The sequence below is a fragment of the Malurus melanocephalus genome, unplaced genomic scaffold (assembly GCF_030028575.1).
Source record: "Malurus melanocephalus ecotype Western Australia unplaced genomic scaffold, MMel_1.1 scaffold_33, whole genome shotgun sequence".
Lineage (NCBI taxonomy): Eukaryota > Metazoa > Chordata > Aves > Passeriformes > Maluridae > Malurus > Malurus melanocephalus.
Genome location: NW_026623265.1, coordinates 1,143,443 through 1,168,173, shown reverse-complemented (window position 1 = coordinate 1,168,173; position 24,731 = coordinate 1,143,443). Strand labels below are relative to the sequence as shown.

The 24,731-nt window shown below is 38.1% G+C and overlaps 1 protein-coding gene across 5 annotated transcripts in view; it reads left to right on the top strand.

The window, feature by feature from the left end:
• Positions 1-2,302: 2,302 nt before the first annotated feature.
• Positions 2,303-24,731, top strand: part of RGS7 (regulator of G protein signaling 7) — a 224,168-nt gene continuing 201,739 nt past the window's right edge. For all 5 annotated transcript variants that reach the window (XM_057363970.1, XM_057363975.1, XM_057363973.1 and 2 more), the window contains exon 1: positions 2,303-2,410. In XM_057363970.1, the coding sequence (XP_057219953.1) occupies positions 2,333-2,410 (78 nt within the window). In that variant the 5' untranslated portion in view covers positions 2,303-2,332. The remainder of the gene's footprint in view (positions 2,411-24,731) is intronic.

The window sequence follows — 24,731 nt, the reverse complement described above, 5'->3', positions numbered from 1 at the left end:
TGGAAGAGTAGCTAAAAGTAATTTCAGTAGTTGATAATAATAAACTTCCTGCAGGACAGTGTTGGTTTGAGGCTCTCTGAGATGTGAGAAAGATAGAACAAGTAAGGGTGAAGATGACCCAGTATTCATGGAAACCTCTCTGCTTGAATTGCGTGATTTACCAGCRCACACTCCACGAGGTTCAGTGCATAGTAGAAGATTCTTTTATAAGATCATTCTTTTAATAAGAGCTACTCTTTCCAGAAAATACACTTTCAAATGGGAGTATATCAAAATGTAACCGCTAGAGTGACTTGTGTTCTTGTGGATATTGAGTTCTGGGCATTTCAACCCCTTTGCAAAAGCAAAGTGTTGTCTGCTTGTGATGGGGATGAGACCTGATCTTTCTATCGTGGCCAATGTGAAGCCTTCACAAATTAAGCAGTTGCCTAAGACGTAGCAAAACAGTCCTGAGGGTGTCTTGAGGTGTCCTCAGGGTTTCTTCCTATCTGGCTGAAACAGACTCGCTTTCTGCTCTCTCTGTTCCACTGCTCAGGAAAGTCTGCAGTGCCAAGAGAGCACAAGCTCTCCCTAGTTTTCACTGAAAAAAAATACATGAGGTGTTCAGCATAAGATAGAAGAAGCAGATTCCCTGTTGCTGTCAGTGAAGAAATATGAAGGAGGCGACATAGTTTCCCCACCAGCTCCCCCTTTCATTCCCTTCCCTATCCCATTAGCCCACATTCTCTTCCTGCCCAGCCCTCCGGTGATGCCTAATCTCATTTACAGGGGCTGCTGCCAGATCTGCTGGCTGCTGCAGTTTCTTGGCCGCTGTTTTCGGTGAGGGAGCCGAGAGCGCCGAGAAAGRAGGAGAAGGAAGGAGAAGGAGGAGGAAGGCTGCGGGTGTGTGGCGGAGCGGCGGCAGCGGCAGCACCTTTGACGTGCCCGTCCCCCACGTGACGGCCGCTCCATTGCGGGGAGGGAGCTGAGCTGCCGCCGCTCCGGCAGAGCACGGCAGAGCCGCAGCCTCGGCGGCGGCAGAGGCAGCGGCAGCAGCGCCTCCGCCCGCAGTGCGTGTGTGTGCGTGTGTGTGATGAGCGATCGCCGCGTCCCTCCGCCCGCTGCCGGCTGACACCACCGCGCGGGGCGCGCCAGGAGCAGCAGGAGGAGGCGAGGAGCCGCGGCCACCGCGCAGTGACCTTGGCCCAGGAGGTAACCGAGCGGGCGGGCTCCGCGCCCCTCAGCGCCCCCGCCCCGCGCCTCCCGCGGCGGAGCCGAGGCCCCGCTCCCGCCGGGCGCCCTGGGCGCCGCCGCCTCTGCCGCTGTCCGCGGTGCTGGAACTGCGGGCTCCGAGCCGGGTTCCTCTCCGGGCTGCCCGCGGGCGAGCCCGTCCGCCCGGCCTTTGGCCGCCCGGAGCCCCGCACCCCCGGCGGGCGGTGCGGGGGCAGCGCGGGCCGGCGGGCGGCCGGGGGTAGCGGAGCCCGAACGCGAGAGGTCTGAGGGGCTGGGGAGAGCGCGGGAGGTTGGCGCTTGGAGTAGGGCTCGGCGGCTCTCCGGGCTCTCCGCATCCGCCCGTGTAGTCTCTAGATGGAGCACATTCTTACACCTGCGTGCAAAGCCGGAGCTACGGCATGATCCGAGCTCTTGTTTAGTGCAGCTCCCGTGTGACCCGGGGGAGGGCGGGGAGGAGACGGGGCTGGCGGGGAGCCGGTGTTTGGCGGTAAAGTGAGATGAAAGTAGGTGAAAGCAAGCGGAACGGTGTTCTGGCTTGTTTCTTCATTTTCCCTCGTCACCTGCTCCCCTGCCCCGGCGTATGTTTACGAGCACACATGTGCCGGTGAATTACGGGGAAGTTCAAAGCATTTGGTTTGCTTTTTGTGCGTTCGAATGTTGTGAAAGTTGCTACGACCACAGCCGTGAGCAGAGGGCACTGCTGAATGCACGTCGTGGGCCGAGTCAGTCCTCCCAAAACTGGCCTGGATGGTGCAGAGCTCCCTTGGTGAAGCCCGTGCAGGGGAGGAAGAAGCGCTTTGTGAGGAGGCRTCTGTGTGATGTGGTGGTTAGCGGTGTGTCAGGGAGCTGTTCCCAATGTCAATTCATTAACGTCTAAATTAGATCAACACATGACATCCATTATTTACCAGCAAAAGAGAGTAATGACAGTAAATGGTGAATTAGCAGCTTTGTGTAAATATCTGTTGGGGTAAGAGCATACACTGATGTTGCTARCGTGTTGGTAGAAAGTCAGGTCCATTAATCATCAGGGAAGCAAGGAGACCTGAGGAGATGCCCCATTGAAATCACTTTTGCCTTTTACAGTGCAACATCCARAAGCGGATCAGATTTGTGGGACATGGCACAAGGAAATAATTATGGGCAAAGCAGCAATGGGGTGGCTGATGAATCCCCAAACATGCTGGTGTACAGAAAGGTAAGCCTTTGRATTTTTCAGAAGCTGAGGAAGGTGAAATCCTGGACTCTCTTGCCTAACAAGTGAAGATATTATTTTTGCTGTTTCTCTCCAATTTCTTGAATGGAGAAATGATTGTATCTGCTGTTTGAAATGGTAAAATCTGCACATGTCAACTTTGCATCTTGTTCAGAAACAGCTGCTTTTCAATTTGAGATACTTGATGTATTTCAGTCACTTTCTGCATTGATATGTATGATATGTGATGGTGGTGACGTGCCAGAGACTGGAATGTGTTTTGAGGTCAAGTGTTCTCTTATAAAGTCTATTTGTTAAATGAATTCATATATATAAAAGCTAAATTTTTAMTGTACAATACAGTACTTTGTCTCATGCAGGGAAGGTGGAACCATTAAATTATTTCATATGAGGGGGGAAAACAGGTTAAAGATCTCATTTATCTGTAATTGCCACAACTTAAAAAAGAGCCCAAACRCATACAGTCCAGAATTCTTTTCTGGGGAGACTTTGTATGTAGTTATTCTAACAACATTAATACACAAAATTTCCAGGTATTGAACTCTATCAGTGAGGCTTATTTAGCAATTATGTTTTAATTTAAGTGAGAGTAAATGCTTGGAAATTTTGAGATGCCTTTATATATTCTTTAATGTCTAAAACATTAATTTATTATTTTAAATAAGACGTTAATTGCATTTATGAACAAAATAATAAAAATTTTAATAATAATGGAGAAAAAATAATTTTGCTGTTGCAAACTGAAATAAGTAATTATGCAACTACTTGTTTTCTCTTAAAACACAGTGCTTCCTAAATTGTTTGTGGTTGTTTTTATCGGGTGGAAAAAAAATCAATACTTTTACTTTGTTAGAGGCATTGACTTTTCCCCTTACAAGTTAACTGTAATAGAAAGCATCTGATATATACTCAGTTTAGTCTTTGAGGTGAACTGAAGTATCATCAGTAACTGTGGTAAGTGTTCTTTTCTCATAAATTAAAAAATAGTCTCGAATTGAAGTCTGATGCATGCTTTTTTCTCATCCTATTCTCAGATACGTTGCTGATTTCATTTAGCTTGTTATAGCTGCTATTTTAACATAAATGTATGAATTTATGAACCTAACTGTGGTTATTCTACTAAGAATGCATATCTAGAAAAATACAGGATTACCTTAACATTAACATCACAACTATACAAGGCCATTGTATACATGAAAATATGCTGCATATATGAAAAGCAATATACCAAAACTTATATATGTTTTTGATCTTTCTAAACAGAATCTTTCCACATTTTCTATTTACTTCAATGCTGGCAAAAATGTCTTTTCTCAGTTTTTTTTTAATAAACAGAGGGGCAACATGTAGAAACTGCTTCCCTCTTCCTGTGGTGAATTTGGTAAAAATTGTGGTAAAATTTGTGACTTATGGTATTTAGTATGACTTCATGCCAAAATTTATCCTTGCCTCTGGGCAGCTTCGTCTCTGAGCAGCATCCAGATTGATTGGAATGGCTGAGGCAAGTGACAAGAGTCCTGATGATGCAGGGGAGATGTGAAAATGAGCAGTGAAGATAGGACACACCACCTTAGGTGTATGCTTAGCAAATCAAGACATCAAACACCTTTTTTTGTTTTCTGCAATGCATCAGTAAAGGGTTGATATGAATTTATGTCTTTCAGTGCAGGAGTGGTCCTTCCCTAGTCGTCACTAAAGTGYAAGTGGTGTTCTGAGTATTAAACTTTGAAAAATACTGACCTTCTACAGCATTACCTGCTCTATGTGTTTTTGTATATCTACTTATTTTTGCAGCACAGTGAATTAAAGATAATTTCAGATTATGCACACTGTATTAGAGTACAGAGAGAAAACTAAGTAACCCATCCTTTGGGACTACTCAAGGAACAGGCAACAAAATAATAGACAACCCAAGAAGTCACCTGCCTTTTCCTGAAACAGGGTACTACTGTAAGCAAACATGTTCTAAATTTTGGGTCTAGAACATAAGAGGAGTGTGGAAGTAGTAGAACTCAGTGGAAGTAGTTTCACTTTAAAATATATCATCACTGAGTATAATTCTTTAATAGAAATAACTCAATCACAGGATTCYTTGTAATACATTTGAAAACACAATACTTCTCTGTCATTGTGTTGGGAATGAAAGCATTGTGTGAACAAAGAATTATATCTGACAGCTTCATGAAGAACTCTCTTTTTTGACCACTGGAAAACTATTAGTAGTTATTAGAAAAAATTCAAAACATGCTATTGGCTGATTTTAGTCCGGAATGGATTTGAAGTCTTATATTTTGAATGATGTTGCTGAAATGCACAAAGGTGGAAATATTTTCTTCCAGTAGTTTGTGCAACATCATCAGATGGGATAGCACACATTTTGTGATTTATGTACCTGCAAGGAGTAGATGGGACATCTCTTCCTACTTACATTAATGAAGTGCTAAAATTTGGCTATGCTGATGTTAAYGAAGAGCTAAAATTTGGCTGTGCTGAGTGAAGACTGTTACTTTGGCTACAAACCACAATTTTATAAATTAGTAATTCTGCTAGTCTGTCTAACTTCCAGACACAATCTCAACTAAGTATATTCTGAACTACACAGAGTTATAGCTCTGTGTTGCCTAGATCCTGATTCTATCAGGAGCATTTTATGAAAAATTTTATACAGAATGAAGTTCTCATGTTTTCAGATTCTGCTTTTAAGAGGGAATTGTTATTAGAATAATTTTTGCATTTTAAGTAAATTTCAAAAAATTGACAAAAAGGGGCCAGTTTTCTGTTTTTTTTTATAATGTATTTGTTTTTGATTAGTTGCTTTTTTTAAAGGATTGAACAACTGATAATCAAATTGTAATCTCAAGTAATACAGAGTGTAGATAGCCTCTTATTCTCATAGTAGCTTTTATTCCTAACCAAAGAAGGGTTTCATTACATTTTGATTTCAAAAAAGAATTTTATTTAAAAAATCAGYGTAGGATAATTAAATATTCAATACATACATAACTTAGAACTACGTATTTGAGTCTGGAAAAGACAGCAGCACTGATAAATAGTTCTCTGTATAATTTTTACAATGCCTTTTAAGATGCTTGTGTTAGTGTTTTTTATGCCTTGGGGAATAATTTTTATCTTAATAGAATGTCAGCTGCATTATTCTTTTTGTCTGTCAGCCTAATTATAAAGTAATGACATGTGACACATCATTGGCACTGACATACCTTAGAAAAAGTCCTGAATTTTTCTGCTGGTAGCCTGAGGCAAATATGAAAAATGTAAAACCCCTCTTTTCACTTCTTCTCCAACAGAGTCCTTTCCAGTCAGCAATTAAAAGAGATAAGAGACCATAATCCATTGTATTTTAACATCACAAATTGCTTATGCAGAAATCTCGTATTTTGGCAACACTAACTTGCTGCTGCAAGCTACATCTTAAGGAAGAAACTTGAGATGTAGTAGAARGCCCATACTATAAAGCTTTTCCTAGTTTCAGAGCCTCTTTTTTTCTTTTTAAATCTCTGCAAAAATAATTAAAGAATAAGAGTTTTCTGTGAAGAACTTCTATTTTATATCTATTGCTGATCTTTCTAAACCTTTGTTTATCTTTCTGGTCTGTGCTTTGCTTACTTTTTTAGTCAAACACATGCTGCAAGTATTAGGAGTTCTGATTAGCAAATTTAATGGTTATTGCCTTGCTATCTGAACTAGCTTCATTTGAGAACTGATCGCTTTATTTTGTAGAAATAAGATTAGCCTTATCTGAAAGGTGATATTCTCGTAACTGAGATTTTGGCTGTCTACCTGCCTCACTGCCGCARTTATTTAAATAGCTTTTGCCAAGTCTGATTAGAATTACTAACAGTGGGGCTTTCAATGTTCTAATAAAGGTAATGTTCTAATAAAGGTGTTCTGTTTCTGTGACAATTGTGAAAGGCCGTATATGCCAGTACTCATGTGTAGCAAGGGCTGAATTTGTGATCTTAAATTCCTTAGTTCGTTGTGATCTGATATTCTTCATGGAAACCACCCCTCCAAAGTGCAATACTTTTCAATGTTGTTGTAAACRAGCAGAAGCCATGCAGGGACAACATCTGAGGAAATGGTCACAGCATCTTGTGATAACCATTCTCCTCTCCTCTGCTTGCACAGAGACGACTTCCAGTGTAGTTTGCAGGTAATACCGTGTTCTCATGTGGCCTGTGTCAACTCCCTAAAAAAGATGGCTGGAAGAAAATTATATCATGGATAACTATTCCTTAGAGCCTGCGAGGCTAAGGAAGGACATCTTAGGTGGATTTTTCTAAGTGCTGTCACTCACTTTGAGAAGGGAAGAATCACTCTGATATTATACRTTTCTGAATATGCCATGACAATCTGTGAAGGCATCTTGTTTGTTAYTACATTGGAAAAGTCAGGATGCCCTAAGGTACTAGAGATAAGTAGTGTGGGGCTTTATTTGGTGTGTTTTTTTTTCTAGTGTGTTTATAAATTAAAAAAAAAATTGCACTGTTCCTCTAGATTATGCTGTTTCTTCTTTCAAAAAGAAGATTCACTGGTGTGAATCTGGTTGATGTCTTTATTTTATTCCAATGCTTATCATAGAATTTATGGGGAAAGGTCCACACTTGTGAATCTCAGGAATTTCTACTGCAGGAAGAAAAGCTTTTACCTTCCTATCTAGTAAGTTATGAGGATGTTGTAGTCCTGGAGTAGCTGGTTGATAGTGAAGTAAGCTTTTGCGTAGGGAAATTTAGAAAGCAGGAACTTAATAGAGAAGGACAGAACTGTGGAGTGCCTTTTGTTTCCCTGTATGCTCTCACCCTCATGTTCTTTATCTGTCCTTGTGCAGATTCTCTTTGCTGCATCCTCTCCTGGAAAGGTTATAGTTAGTACTAGGTGTGGCAAGTATGTTTTGTCATAATTTGTGATAAAAATAGTATAAAGTATTTGATAGTCTTCACAGCTATACAGAATGGCTGAAAATTCCAAGCAAACCTGATTAAAAAAATGTGTCTGAGTCTGCAGGTGGCTAGATCTGCGAGAGGGGGTCTTGCCCTGTTTTGGTGATTCCTGCTGATATTTTCCACTCCTCTGTTCTCCTSTTCCTTCCACTAGGTGTAGAAATACATCAAGTGATACTGCAGTCAGGGGTTTACTGCTGCTTACTGTTCTGAGCTTGATGTGCTTGTTATCGCTGACATTACTGTCAAATGCAAAAACCCCACAGCATTCTGTGYCACCATGTTACTTCCTTTCTCCATCCCACATGTGCCATCTGAAAAATGTATGTGCCTGTTTTGATTGTGCATTGTCATTTTCAGTTTCTCTGCCTCTTTCCTTTGAAGCAGTCTACATTTGTAGCTATGGAAACAATGATGCTATTGAGAGTGACGTGCAATATCGAGGCAGAAATTGTTTTGGACTTTTGTTTTCTTTTAGTTCATTATTTTTTGTGGATTGCAGGAGTTTTTATTGTAACCTCTATCATATCATAATATTTGACAGATCCCCACCAAAGCTGATGTCAACTATACTGTTAAATACAATAAAATACTTGCATGTAAATACAACTTTTTAAAATATGCTGTTTTTCCAACATAAGAGTCTCAAACCAATTGAAGCATAGTTGTAACTTAYAGTATAGGAAACACTACACTCACTCTTCAAGTCAGTTTGTAAAAGCTGCTAAAAGAGAAGAAATTTGGCTTGATTTTCACAGTAAAATTGTCAGATGAGAATTTTGGCATTTTGATCTTGCTTGCCACTAGTCACAAAAAAAAAAATAAAAAAATCCTAGTATCAGCCTGGAAAGAATCACCCAAAGTAAACAGCAGAATATATTTATTGTTTTAAACATGATTTAAACACTTTTCTCACAGTGTTGTGAAAAGGTTAACTGTGCAGCTGTATAGTAGTTCAGAGTATGAGCAATAGGTGGTTTTCAACTGAAAAATAAAGCTTTCGTGAAAGAGATACATAATATTGTTCTCTGTATTGCAGCTGGCTAAACTGAAGTGTGACAGTGAAATGTCAGAGCAGAGAAAATGCTAAAAATCTTTTTTTTTTTTTTTTTTTTTTTTTTTTTTTTTTTTTTTGGAAATAGGTTGCAGTAATAGGGCAAGAAAAGTTTGGATTTTAATAGTGGTGAAATGAACCTTACAAAAATGTGTAAGGGAAGAAAACTTTGAGGGTACTAGTAAAGACRGACAACTTTAGAGAAACATCTTCAGGTGGAAATTTGAGATGATGCATTGAAGAAAAAGTACATGTGCAATTTCCCACAGTGAAGGGATTAGCTGAGAATTTTGATTTTTGGCAAGAGATTGCCACTAGCTACAAATAGAAGCTGATGATAGAAATGGTTGAGCAAGTTATTAAAGTATGTGTTGGTTATAAGAGTAACTGGAATAGATACAGAGGGAATGAGGCTGGCTGGGAAACCCCAGGGGATATTGGAGCTGAGCTGTCTGAGAAGCAGAGTTGGGAACTGCAGTTTCATTTGGAGTTTGRGAACTGCCTGGTTTGGTGTAGAGGAGCAGGCTGGCCAAGAAATAGAGCTGTAGGAACAGGTATAGGAGCATCTCATAAATCCATTGAAACTGTCAGAGGAAGCTTTTACTAGATAACATACAGACTTCTTAACTGACAGGAATGGGAATATGGCATTTGGATTATTTAGCCTCCCAAAGTTTGGGGCCAGTTTTGTGCTCGTGTGTGTGTTTATCTGTGTCTGAAAGCTTCCTTCATCAGGTGTTGCTGTGGATCTTTCTCAGTTTGTCTGTAATGCTCGGTGTGCCTCTGAGATGACAGTTTTATAGACTTAGTTTTAGAGAAGCTGCCTTGTCTGTGAAGGTAGCCAGGGCATCAAAAACCAGGGAAATCTTGCTTTCTCTTGCTGCTATTGCCTTCTTACTGTTATTCCCTCAAATATACTTCTGGCTAAAAGTTTATTGATGATGAATAGAAACTGGAATGAAAATACTGTAATGTGTATTTTATCTATATTTTTCCAATGAAGTGGCCTAGTTTTCATGATTTTTATAGTTGTACTATTTCTACTCAGTTGAGGACATCTTGATAGCTGTTAAATGAAACTGAAGTCTATTAGATCTATGGTGTCGTTAAAATGAGAAATACTTTTGGGGAAGASTCTAAGAATTTATCATGTAGTATTCATATCAAACATGTGCTGGTTTAAATCTGAAAAACCTCAATCAAGAGCTGAATAAGCACCACGAACCAGATGGATGGAAATTTATTCATCACAGGGAAATGATCATTCTTCTGGCATTCATGTACTGTTTTTATCAAAACTGGGTAAAATGGGAGAAGAGCTGTATTAGCTCTTCTACACCACTTCTACTGGAGTTGTGTGTTTGCTTTCTTTGTCTGACCTGTGCTGAATCCTGCTTGACTAGTGTCATGTGAAGTTCTCGGAAGTAAGGATTGTGCCACAGAGAAAGAGACAGTAAATATACAAAATCTCCTCAGAATACAGTTCAGATGTACAAGGATTATCCAGCAGAAAGTAAGAACTGCTCCCTGTAATATCAAAGGATTTTTTTCCTTTCTCTTACCCTTCTTGAAGGGTAATGGTGAAGCTGGTTGCACAATGTGAAAGTACACGTGTGTATATGCATATGCATATCCTCCCACCATGCACCGTTCTGCTGCCCTGGGACCCATTGATTATTGATCCATAATTGAATAGACATGACCAAATGGTTGTATTAAAAKATATAATTTTTTTTAGGGTGTCTCATGTATGTGATGTAAACATTATTGTGCATTGTCTTCCATGTTATTAAAATGAATTGCACTGAAATATTTAATTTAGCTATTGTTTAAAAGCACCCTTAATTCTGATGGAAAACTGCAGTTTTTCTGATTTCCTTTTATATCAGGATGAATAAGCAGTTTACTGAATGTCTTTTGAAAGATGTATTAGTGCTTAACACCTACACTTCTCTGAAAAAGAGACTGCAAGGAGTATTAATCTTCTGTGAGCTAGATTCTGCCCTCAAATGTAGATTCATGGGATCTCTTGATATCAGCAGGAGCGATAAAATTGCATTTGATGTAGAATCAATATCRAAAAGAAGAGTGACAAAGCTTAATAATAACCCTCAAAATTACAAAAACTTGGGCAGGTATTTTCAATGAGAATTCTCTTTATGTAGTACATCTCTGTCTTTATGGAGGAGAAAATACAGAACATTTTGTAGCTGTATCACAAAACCCCTGATGTTAGCATTTTTAGTGCTGCAGGCATATGTTCAAAATTGTGAAACAGGACGACTTCTTAGTAGGAAATGCAAAACTTAATGTATGAAGAATGAACGCTATCATATGGGGCTATAMTAAAGTTTCTGTATGTTATGAATARTATATTTTAATGCTATCATCTGCTAAAAAGGTGGTCTGTGGTATAATTAAACAAGTCTTGGTGAAATTCTGTAAAGATCAACTGTTTACTTTGTACAGAGTGCCTTAAGTTCATCAAAGTACTTCATTAGATGGTAACTACAGTCATAGTTATGCAGTTTTAGCAACCAGAATACTATAAATATGAGTTCTGTACAGCTGCTCTCAGCATTACTAGTTTTCAAATGTTTCAGTTTCTTTAAGAGTTACTAAGCAACAAAAAAACTCATTCAAGTTACCAGAAGCTAAAGGTTTTTAGTATCCTTTYGTAAATCATGTCAGTGACTTGGTGGAATCATCATACTACCTGCATGAAATATTTAGATTCTGACTCCTGTGATCTGGAGGGCATATCAGTGTCCRTCACAGTAGAGGAGCCATACTAATGCCCAGGAAAGTCAATGCACTTGGTTTGATTTCCAAAAGTGAGGACAAATACTCTGGCTTGTTTAAAAGATGAATAACTGACACAGTGCTTTATCTGTGCTCATTTCTTAAAAACGTGACTGCAAAAGTAGTACCTCTGCTATAGGAAGATCTTTTCAGAGTTTAAGCAATGTGCTGTTCTATAGACAGTTGTGACCAGAAACACTGAGTTTTGTTTGGAGTGGACAAAAATCTTTCTGATCTGGCTTTCTCTTTACCATCAACTCCACTTCTTTAGAATTATTTTTGGATGTTGATGTTCATGTTCAGCAGYTTACTGAACACGCTGTCCTGTTCTTATATTGAGGTAGTGTTTGTATCTCATTTTGAGGTACATTCAGAAGAAAAGCCTGTGGAAATGTTCTATTTATGTAGCTGTACTTGTATTTATCTGTGATGCATCTGTAGCTGTCATGCCATCAGCCTTTTTACAGGCACCGTGGTGCACAGCTGGTGATGCAAGCCACAGCCAACACTTTTCTCTGGGATTCTTTTGCTTTACATTTTTTTTCCCTCAGAAATTGAGAGCCAACTTTGATTCCAGGATACTGGACCTAGTCTTTTCTAATTCTGTATTGCAATGTCTAGGAGTTCTCACTTCAAATTATGGAAATTGCAACATGCTGTTGTGCAGGGCAAAGCACAGGGCTTTCACTCGCCATACTTACATAATATATATATATATATATATATTCAATATTGAATGTATTGAAGATCTATACTTCTTTCTTCCCCTTCAAAAAGGAATTCCATCCCTTCTGTCCTGTGAAATAATTTATTTCAGTTGATCATTCTATGGGGCTTATTCTTGTTCACTCTTGGCAGAGTTAGGTTCAAGGACAAAATGCTGAGTGTGGGGCATGAAGAGAAAAGTATTTAGCATTGCATCATTTTTTCCCTTGCAAAACATTGTATTCTGCAAAACACTGTGTGAGCTGTACCACCAGCTACTCTGTCTGGTGAATATGGCAAGACAGTTAGGGATGAATGGGACCCCCGGAATTGTGCAKGTGCTTCAAGAAATGGTGCCGGAGCTTCACTAGGTGGTGCTCTTCCTCCTGGGTCGGGAACATATCCCACGGGGATGCTGAGAGGGATTCCCTAGAGCAAATGATGAAGGCAGATCTCATAAAGAGGTCTGCCATGCTAGGTATTGATGTTGGTGACGCTGGCCTGGTGAAATTATTGATCAAGTCTTTTGACGGTGGTTTTAACTCATTGATCCTTGTTTTGCAGTTTCCAGGGTGGGAAGTCTCCACTGTCCCCATGTGTTCRTCAGGCTAAACACTGCTGTTAATTGCCTGCACTCGTGTTACACACAGTATGCTGTCGGCTTTAGCATTCTGTTGGCAAACTGCAAGGATCATTTTTGTGCATAAGATTTATAATCTAAGTAAAAATGAGATGCTGAAATGATTTGGAGAAAACAGTCAGAAAAGTCTGAGACTAGGCAATTTTAATTTTTTCCCTCAATGTATGGAATGGTCTTTCCTTCAAAATAGTATTTGAGGATCATCAAAACAGAACTGAAACTTGCTACAAATTCAGACATTTACATGGTTTGGTCCAAATGTCRGTGGTTTTATTCTTTGTTACCTTGACAGATCTTAGCAAGAAGAAATGCATTTCTGTGTGTTCTCACTTTTCTCCCATATCCCACCTTTTTGACCTTTGCATATAATCCATATAGACATGGTAAATGGATTTTAGCTGAGTATGCCATGGCTGATATGAATATATTGGCATCAGTTTAAGTTATAGCCATGTGGTTGTAGCATTGATATATTTTTGTCCTATTCTTTTTCCAAGCTATCTTGATAATACTAACAGGATGGAAAGTTTATGTGCCTATGTATTAGCCACTTAGACTTCAGAATGTCACTAGAAAGGCATTGTTACCTGTCCTGGGAAAGTCCTTGAATGTTTGAAACCTATAGTAGGTGCAGATGAGGGTAAGAGTGCCTCTAATGCATATATTTTTTTTAAGCCAGTTTTTTTTCTGTTTACCTTGTAGAAGTAGAGGTGCAATTTTCCCTTATTTATGTGGCCCTGTGTGCAGAGTAACCACTGTTCTCACTGAAGTTTTTAAGGTTAATTCGTTAAAAAGTAGTACCACAAAGTTTCTATGTTGGTGAAGTGCTATTGCAGAAGTTTTTACAAGCTGAGCCTGTGCTGGTGGTGTACTAGAGGTGTGAATTCCAGCTTTTTTTGTTTTCCACTGAAATAGGCTACATTGCAGAATGAATTACATGAAACATTAAAAAAATATAATCTTTTTGATTTTCCTTTCAGAAAAAATAAATGTAATGATGACTTTTGAATGACTTGGTCTTTCTGCAAGCTAAATAAACTTCCACAGCTGATGTATCAATTGTAACATTGCAGTGTCAGAGAGCATCTTGTACTAGAATTCAATAGTAGCTATACTCTCTGCCAAGGCTAAGATGAGTGCTYGTTACATCATTGTCCAGCTGATTACTTCCCTATAAGACTGAAAGGTGTCTGGGGGAAACACAAAGTGTGAGAAGAAAAGTTGTCTAGGTTGTGCTGCTGAATGGTTTTGAATAAACCACTCCATATCAAGTAAGCTAAAAGATATATAGACACTTAACTTGTACTTAACTCTGGATACAGGTAAGTAAAAGGTGGGTGCTATTTTAAACAATATGTGAAACAGCATTTATCTTAAAAGTAAATGACTCCACTTCTCTATGAAGGAAGATTGGAATAACAGAAACTCTTGATTTGTGCAGTGCTGTAAAAACTGTAAATTCCTCATAGCTGCAGAATTCTTGTAATGTTACCAGAATGCTGTTTTCTTTAGAGCAAGGAGTACATTTAAAAATTGGTAGTGGAAAAATGAATATGAATAATTATTCTGCTGTCCTGTTTGACAAAATGACATTTGCAGTTTGGTGATAATTCAGATGAATTATGAAGGTGCACTGATGATAAGATTAATTGTGTTTTTGGACATTGTATAGTATAGTGATGGCAGTTTTGCCACAACCATTATTGCCTTATTTTTCTGATACATCTTTTTGCCTGTGTTTGTCACAATACCACTGTGATCCAGTTAAGATCAAAACTTTGACTTTGACTAACAGATTTTGTTTCCCTTTTGAGTGAGGTTTCATCAGCCTGGAATGTCTGTCTCCCAGTGGAGTGTAAGTGAAGATACAATGGATGAATCTCCACATGGTGGGCTGGTAATATACTTTCTAGAGTTATTGCTTCTGTTTCTTTACCTGCTGCTAATTCTTCAGTAAGTGATGACAGAGCAAAGGAGATGTACATGACCTACAGTACAGGCCCATCTGTGAAGACCAGATGGCATATTTAACAAATTTTCCAATGATTTGGTTATTTTCCCTTCCATTTCCTGTAAATTGTCTGGGGGAAACTCATGTGCTGAAAGAAGGAAGAATGATGTAATTGCTGGCCTTTATTGACAGAATGGCATTTTATGCTTTATAACCACTTCTTCCTAATCTGACTCTGTAGCGCCTATAAATGCTGCGTTCAAAATAATATGTGTTTCTATGGAACACAAACATATGGAGTGTTGGGGTTTTTTTGTGGGTCTTTTTTTTTTTTAAATTAATTTCACTAAAAACCCAGAGTATATCTGTAATTGATGTGTGGAGSCATGTTTGTGAGATTTTGCTTTTCAGTAATTCAAAACTAGTCAGAACACTGAATAAGTGTCATGGCAAGTGTTAACTAAGGGAACATTAATCCATGCTCTATTTACCCCAAGCTTTGATTTTTGTAATAGAGAATGCAATTGTGTATTTCTACAGTATATCCTAAGAGTCACAAAGCAGTCTTTCAATTTGCATTCATATGGAAAGAGTTTAACACGGATAGTGATGATTAGGATGAACCTATGCAACTTCATAGGCAGTATTCCCATGAAACATGAGTATACTTGCAAATCAAATGGCTTGTTTGTTTCTCTTGCTTGGCAGTCATGTGATTGGTTGGTGGTTTTTTTTGGTGGTGTTTTTTTGTTTGCTTGTTTGTTTTCTCTAAGGTTGATATTATTGGCATGCATGCCATTGCCAGCAGGATTTAATTCCCCAAATTGTGTGTGTGCATGTGCACCAGTGTTGGGTATTCTGATATTTTAACTTTGACTAAGCTGTGYTATGGAATGAACAGCTTTGACAATGATATAAAATGTTTTCCTCACTTTGGATTTGTTTCCAATTTCTTTTTCTCTTTTTGTAAACTTTATAAAATAAGATTAAAAGCACCTTAATATGTCACTTCTAAAATCCATGATGCTAAACCAATATATTTGTCTAAAACATCTTTACTTTTCAGAAGCTGTGAGGTTTTTGATTTTAAGTGGCAACTTAGTCATAACACTAAAATCAATATTCCTTTAAATAGTTTTGTTTGGATGTTGCTGTGTGCTAATTAGGTTGAGTCATGGTCCTKAACAGTCCATGATTTTAAGTCTGATGCTATGCTGGGTTTTGTGCAGTTTCTGACTGTGTCCAAGAGAGATGTATGACAAATTACAGTTTGAGACTGACCAAGATTTTCTTTCTGCAATCACAAAAACTTTTATGAGCCATCMGACATCTATTTTTGCATCTTTAGTTCAATTTTCAGTGCTTCAGTTCAGTATAAAAATCTAATAAATGCTTTAATTTGCATGATTTTATTGCACTGAAATTTAAGCCACATTCCCTGAGCAAGGAACCAAACACCACATACAGTTTATGTGAACTAAAGAAATGCACCTTATATACAGAGCCAAAATTTATTTCTTAGTCTAATTAAAGTGTTGGCTGTCTAATAAGAGTTGTTATTTGTCCCATTGTAATACTTCACACAGACACTCAAATCTGTATCCCTAATTATCCTATTACTGTTTATTTCAAAATTTTTTAGAGCTAGATCTCAAACACATGTTGTTTAGTATCCATTTCTTTCTGTGGTGTTAGGGTCTTTAGGGTACTAGGGTCAATAATGCCAAGTTGCCTTCTAGAAGGATTGTGAAGGATTGCATCTGCGTCCTGCTAGAAACAGTATAATATTAATGTTAAGCATTCCTTCCTCATTACTCTCAGATCTGCTTGTATTTCTTGTTTTTTGTTTGCTAACATGATCGATCATCTTGCTTGCTCTTCCTTTGTTGCTTCCCAAATTCCCTTTTATATCTGAGTTTTGCTCTATAGGGTTTGTTTTATCCAGATCCTAAGTTTGCATTCCTTCACCAGGAATCTGACAATATATGATTTGTGTTTCTAGCCCTGGACCCCAGGTGTCAGCCTATACCAGTACCAGTAAAAATGTCTGCTATCATCTGCTGCTTGAACTTTTGGGGTTTTCTCCACCTGCTCCATCCCTACATTTCATTAACAACATTTAGGCTTCTTTAACACAAGTAAAAATTTATTAGGGCATCCTTGTCTTCCCCTTATATTAGGGTGGCTGAATTGTTTACTGTACAAAAACAGTGATCCAACAGAAAATCTATGTGTTTACTGATGCATGTAGTTAAAATGTTTTGGTAATTGCTCGCTGTTAATTTGTCTGTTACGTTACCAAAAGTCCCCTATAATAGTTTTCACAGAACAGTACAAATTAGTCTGGTTGTAAATACAATGGACTTTAAAGCTTCTAAATTTCTGCCTTTTCTAAAGTAATAAGAGAGCTACAGGATTTGTCTTCTAAATCTTACATAGTCTACAATCTGTGGACCAGAACACACCATTCACACTAACCAGTAAAACAGAGGTAACAGGTCAAATCCATAGCAGTTATCCAAAATAGTCATTTGTGCAGACTTGTGCTCTTGATGAGTGTAATCTAAGAGGCCCTATTAAAAACCATGACCTTTAGCAAACAAGTGATTATTACCCCTGACTTCCACTCAGGTCTTATAACTGATGCCTGACTTTGCAGCAGTTTGAACTTTGTAATCTTAAATGAATGCAGGAGAAAGACCTTATTAAATAAAAAGCAGAAGCAGAATGATTTTGGACATAATTTGAACATTCTTTAAGATTAATGGCATTTACAGTATTAATGAGAGACCCTGAAAATCAGCGCTGTTGATGCCCAGAATTACTGAAGCATCTCAACTGACAGTGTTGATGCTCTTGAACTGTAATACACATAAAAGGCATTTTATTTGCATATAACTTTTCTTGTTKCCAAGAAAAAAAAAGGCTAAGAGTTTTAAAAAAGGCTAAGAGTTCCAATTCCTTTGTGAGGGTGCAAAAATATGTATTTTCTTTTTMTATTAATCCAGCAATATTGCTTCGAAAGCTACAACTCAGTAAATCAGCTAACAATTGCAAGTGATATTAATGGAAGCTCTGTTGGAAACATATGTCTTCTTAAGCACTGCAGCCAATGACTTCTTWTTGTTACTTTTTAAGCAATAGAAATGAAAATACTAGGCAAGAAAATCTTCTCAGCTTATTTTAATAATAGTCTACAAGGGCCTTTTTCTGTTTTGGTTGTCCATATTTTTTCCTATCTTGAAGTGCTCACCAGACTTTGTAGTTCAGAGGAACAGAGTCTTTGATTGTCAGCACAATCACTAATATGGCAAGAGAAACCACCTTTTATCTCACAGCCTGACAAATTGATTTTTTCCTGCTGGGTACTGTTGGATCTTACAGCTTAAAAATGCTGTGGTAATGTCCCAGATATATTTCTATCCATTGTTCCTTAAATGGAATTTGCAGTTTCTGAATTTTGCTTTTTTTTTGGAGTCTCTTTAAAATGAACGAGACTTTTTAATACACAMAAAGGTGAGGAGAATATTTGATACATTATTTCATGACTTCCCTCAAAGGAAGTATGTTTATTTTCTTTCACTTTTGAAATACTTGTAATTCCAGTTTTAAAGTGGCATTTCAAAGTTGCACTAAGTTTTGAAATGATTTCTATTACTTTAATACATTTTTCCAATGTTTTTATTTTAGAGGAATTGTGTAGGTGATTGAAAACTTAGCAGTACATTTGTGATTTTACYCTGAAATACATACTCTTATCAGTTCAAGTGTCCTAAAAACTGATGTGATTTTTGCAAGCACTGATTGAATCAATTGATGATAAACAGCAAGAAAAAATTTGGGCAATATTATAATCTCATTTTATTACATGGAATTATTGTACTTGGARAAGGACATGTTTAGGGAAATAAATTGCCAAAAGAGCATTGGCTTTTGTTACTCTGGTTTGATCCACTGAAGATATGATGTTATTCTTTTTTTCAGTTGCTGTGAAGATCTTGACTGTTATTCTGTTTAGGAGGCTCTTAAGTTTCAAGCTTGTATWCTTTCTCATGTGTGTCTGTATGACCACTTGCAATTACCATTTCAATCCTTGACCATCATAAACTTTGAAATGATGAAATACCACCCGTTGGAACAGGTGTTTCACTACTGCTTCTACAGAACAAGCATTCCCATATCTCTGTTAGTGACTGATGACTCTTAATACACAGGCCAGTGTGTGCTTTTGAAAGAGATCTACTATTTGAGTATCCCACTGGCAGAATAAAATAAGAAAGAATATTTAATAATGGCTTAAACCACAAGATCCTGATTGATTGGTCAGATTTTAAAGCTGCCAGAAAATGTTTTGGTACTATGCTTTTAGGGAGTATTCTGAACAACAATTAGTAGAAAATGATATTTTTCTGACTGTGTAACCATGACCATCTGAAATTTGACAGCGTTGCATAGGTCATAAGAAGCTCGGTGAYCTTTAAATGTCCCTTCCACCCTAAACTATTTTTGTAGTCCATGAAGCCATCTGAAGGGGGATKTCTTTTTAGGGGGGTGGAGTGCCTTCTTTCTAATGTAGTTTGTTGGCTGGTTATTTTTATGTTGTTTGTTTGGGTATTTTTGGTTTTATTTTAGTATCAAGACTGGTTCTCTAAGTCTTAGCTGGAGACGGACTGTTGCTGAGCATTTATGTTGCCAAAATGGTAAAGAAGATTCATTCAYTAGTAGGACTACATGGCTATGTATTTTTAGAAACTTCTTGTAGTTCAGTTAAGGCAAACTGTGTAATTTGTCTTTGTCACAGTACCTAACAGATACAATTTACCATGCTGCTGAGGTGACTTTCAGCATGATCTAGTTTTATATCTCCTCTTGCACTGCAGAATGTTTGGCTTAGAAGCAAAACACATTATCAAGTTTTCTAGTTGAAGAATGCAGGCCTTCGTGCTCATGGATACAACAGCTGGAGGTATTTAGAGTTTCCTTAGTTTCCTTCTGAAATAATTTCAATACTCAAGGCAATGGTGAAATTGAATRCACCAGAGGCAGATTATTTTTTGTTTTGTTTTGGTAGTTTGTTTCCCTGTGGAGGGTCCATCATCCAACTGCCAAACTACAATAAAATCTCTTCCTCTTTTGTCCAAATGTTAATTGTCAGTGTTTTATATAGCAGATGATACACATTTTAACAGAACTGGTATTTTAAAATTGAGTTTTTAAAGGAATTTAAATTAAATTGTGCTTTGTCTATTGGCTATAAACCTAATTTTGTTGATAATGAGTTTCATTAATGCTGTTTTGCATATGAAAGCATTTGTTGATTGATGACTTTCTTGCAGGTGTACTAACTGACATCAAATTAGTGGTTGATATAATTCTAATTTATCAGTGTTCTCATCTTAGGCTGTGTTGTATTTATATTTAACTACCTGCTTTACCACTGATAAGTATCTATTGGCTCACCTACTTACCTGCGCATTACTCTATTGATCTCTTTTCTTATCTTGCATTTTGTACTCTTGTACTTGARTCAATTTATTCCAAGGACACAGAGTACTTTTCAAGTAATTTAAACACACAGCAGGAAGATTATCCAGGTGATAGTTTTATCATCGATTTTTATAACAAGGACTGTTGTTCTTTATTATGAGCTGGTAACTATACCCCCCACGCAGCTGCTCACTCTCTCTTCTCCCTTGTGGGATCGGGGAGAGAATCAAAAGGATAAAACTGAGAAAACTCGTGGGTTGATATAAAGATAGTTTAACAGGGAAAGTGAAAGTTGTATGCCCAAGCAAAGCAAAACAAGTAATTAATTCACCACTTCCCATGGGTGGGCAGGTGTTCAGCCATCCCTGGGAAAGCAATGGTGACTTGGGAGGACAAATGCCATCACTCTGAATACCCCTCCCTCCTTTTCCACAGCTTTATATGATGAGCATGATGTTGCATGACTATCCCTTGGGCCAGCTGTCCTGGCTCTGTCCCCTCCCAGCTTTGTGCACTCCCAGCCTACTTGCTGGTGGGATGGACAGAGAAGCAGAAAGTCCTGTACTGCTTGGCAATAAATGAAACCTCCCTGTTTCAATATTATCAACATTGTTATCATCACAAATCCAAGACATACATCCATATTATCTACTTTGAATTGTAATTTACTGTATAGCAGTTCCCATGTGCTTCAGGGTTCCACAGCTATGGGTTGTGGATTTAATTGCTGGAGGACTGATGGTATTGTTTTGCAAACTTGGAAACAGTTCTTCAGCAAACCTGCCTGCATTGCACCAGCAGGCAAGAGGAGGATAAAAGGCTTTTTAATTGGATGATTTAATAAGTGGGCTCAGAGATAACTTACAAATCAAAGTTTTATGATGTCACTGAAAAGATTTTGTTGATAGAAGCTAGTGATAAGTGGCTGAATTTTTGTCTTCTTATCACCTTCCTGTGAAATGTAAGGCCCACAATACCACTGGTATCTTGGTGCTTCTTAACATCCAAAGAATATTATTATTTTTGTTGGTTCCTTTATCCTTCTTCCTGGAGCTTAATTTTCCTGCTTTTTCTATCTTGCTCCCTCTTMCCATATTCCAAATAGGCAAACTCTGTCTGAGTTTGTTAGTGTGTGAGTGGGGTCTTTCTAAACAAACTGTTATGGAAAAATAATGTACTCTAAAGCTCTTGGAAGCAGCTTCTCATCAGGACTATTTCTCTCCTTGTGTGCATTTGCAGAATGGGGAAACAGATAATGTTTTTAAAATGTGAAAGTAGCTGCAGCGACAGAGAGACTAATTTTAGTTACTGTTGCAGAGTTTTTGTGTGTGTCTCCACATAACTGTGAATTAGTAGAAATTTGATTATTTTTTCTTTCACTTTTTAACATGCTTTCAAACAGGTTGTGTTTAACAACTTCCATGTTGTGGTTATTTGTGAGAGTGGATGAGGTTAAGCATCTGTACCCTGCAAATTTGGTGCTCTAATAAATGTGTGATGGTCTTGTCTGCTTGGTGAAATGAGAAGCTCCAGCCAGCCTAAGTTTATTTTCAGCCAACAGAGTTGTGTCTGCATAAACTGCTGGAAGATAATTAACAGCTTCTTTTACCAAATCTTTCCTCACTAGTTCCTGGTTAACACAAGGAAAAGTCTTTCGGGGCTCCACAATAATTGTTTTTCACTGTCATAACAAAAGATTTATTGTATAAAATCTTCTTTTTTCTAAAATATTAAGCTGTTGTCAGGCATGTTGAAGTAACAGACCTCCCACATTCTCTCTCCAAATATATATTATATCCAAAACATGCCAAGATGATAGGAAAAGCTGTGACCAGTTATTTTCTTATAAAATGAGCATATTCTGTAGATAACTCCCTGAACCTCTTAATCAATCTTCTCTTAAAGAAGGCAAGCATTAATTTATTGTCCATCTGATTAGTTAATATACACATGCAGGATATCTCATGATTATCTTCATCTTGTGTAATTTATGTCTGTTCCAGCTGACAGAACTGTTCCTGGTACCCATCCTGTTGAATGCTCTTTAAAGAGTATTCAGCACTCTACGCAGATTATCCATTGTTGTTTATCTTTGGGTACATTTTCTGCTTTGCTCTGAAATGATGGAAAATTTTAGTTGGCTTATTCCCCAGGTGTCTTATATTGATGAAAAGATGAAAAAATAATGCCAACTCTTTCATAGGCTGAGAAGTTTTTTGCTCTATTCCCTGTTTGTACAAAGAAGTATGAGGCTTCTGTGCTCTCACAATGCTTCTGAGGAGTTAGCATCCAGCATTGCTATTGGGACCCATCTGTGGAATTCAGGCCTAAGATGTGCCGATCACTTTTTAATCTATGCTCTACTTAGGGAGTCTGTGTGGATGTGATGCTAAAACTCCTCGCTTGCAACACTGCCTCTGTTTTCCCCTTATCCAGTAATGGGACTCTGCCTTACAAAACACCCCATAACAGACACTTCTTAAGTCCAAGGTTTTTGTTGTTGAGTTCTGCTATCACCATGGTACCTTTGCTTTGGAGGTACAGTCACTGTCCTAAGTCGATGATGAACTCTCTTGTTAGTTGGTAAGATAAGAACACATTTTCTGAATTTATATAGATATGCCTTAAAGCATTGAATTAAAAAAAAAATCCAAACAAGATTCTATAAAAAGCTCTGAAATTTAGTCTCTTGGCCTAGTCATATGCAGTATGCTAAATAGTTATTAAGGATAAGCTGCTTCTACTTTTAGAACAAACATTAAATGGCAGATGCCCATAATTCTAATACCAGATGCCCCTGATGGAAAGGATTTGTGACCTAAATACTCCTGAACAATTTCTTTCCTAAATGCACATTCACAGCGGCACCTGACTTAACTGATCTAGGTAACTGAAGAAGTCTTTATCTCTTCTCGTGTTAGGAAACATATATTGGCAAGGTACCCTTGATATTATTCTGTTTGCATAGAATAGAGGGAAGATACAGAGTTACTGTATTTAGTGAAATCAGTTAAAACACTCTGACTCCAGTCTGGAAGCCTGTGAACCAAAGTTTTAATTTGGATCTGAGAGTATTAAAGAGAAGTACATTGCTCTTCTCCTGAGGAGGATCTTCTGGGTATTTTTGAGTTCTGTACTATTGTACCCTGAAAGGGCTCATAACGTGCTGATGTATGTTAAAAGATAAGATTCTTTGAAGGAGAGAAATGTTTGTGAAAACAGTGGATGCAGGAGTCTTGTTATTTTTCCTCTCCAACTGAGTTAGAAGTCCTAGGCTTGCTGCAGAATTAATTAGAGGAAGTTGTTTTGTACTTTGTTATATATAAGGTCAGATTAGATTGCTGTTATGGTCTCTTGGAGCTTTGTATTAAAACACAGTCATGGTTTCACCCCAGCTAGCAACTAAATAGAATAGACAGCTGCTCGCTCACTCCACTGCCATCCCGGTGGGAAGGACAATYTGAAAAACAAAAAGTAAAATTTGTGGGTTGAGATAAAAACAGTTTAGTCATTGAACTACAGAAAAATATACCGATGATACTAATGATAATAATAGAAACAACAACAATAATAATAGTAATAGTAGTAAGGAAGAGGAGAGAGAGAGAGAGGAATAAAACCTGAGACAGACAAGTGATGCACAGTACAATTGCTGACCACCCACTGACCAATGTCCAGCCTGTCCCCAAACACCAATTGCCCTCTCTTGACGAAATCCTCCAGTTACTATGCTGAGCATGGTGTTCCATGGTATGGAATATCCTGCTGGGCAGCTYGGGTCAGCTGTTCTCATGATGCTCCCTCTCAGCCTCTTGTGCACCTGCTCACTGAGGAGCATGGGGRGCATGGCAAGTCCTTCAGATTGGGTCAGCCCTGCTCAGCAACACTGAAAACATCAGTGTCTCGCCAACATTATTGTCATATWAAATACAAACCATGGCACTGCACCAGCTACTAGGCAGAAAATTAAYTCTATCCCAGACAAAACCAAGATCAACTGTCCAACAAAATGACACTTTCCTTTGGAATTCTAAGGTCTAGGTTACTATTGTTTCAGAACGATTTGGCATCTTTGTGAGTACAATATCCTAATTTTTATTATATTTGTTTATTAGACAGAAGTCACTACTTTCTGACAGTCCTTTCTTTTTCCTGCCTGGGGCTGCGTGCACCTGAAAATGTCACTTTGAGACGAGGTTCAAGAGATTTCAAACTGTGGTGGAATCTAACATTGTTTTAAAGCCCAGTGATAATCAGCTTTAACTGGTGATAGGGCTGTGCATTTGCCACTGGCCATTGTGCCCCAAACTCTGGGTAAAGGTATACTTACTTAGCTTCCACTGCTGGTCACCCTTGCAACTTTTTTCAGTGAGAAAAGCTGGTGTAAACTAACTCTGGCTTGAAAAAAATTAGTATCTAGCTATTCATTTAGATCCTGACAGACAGGGTAAGTTTTGTGTACATATATAGTCTCCTTTGAAGTGAATGAGAAAAGACTTATTTTCCCTTGAACAAATGTTTCTGGGCTGGTGGTTGAATACTTTGTCACAGATGTAATCCAGTCTAAAGTTTCAACATTGAGAACCATTTCAAACATTGACCCTCATAATCTCCTTTCCTTTCCTTTCCTTTCCTTTCCTTTCCTTTCCTTTCCTTTCCTTTCCTTTCCTTTCCTTTCCTTTCCTTTCCTTTCCTTTCCTTTCCTT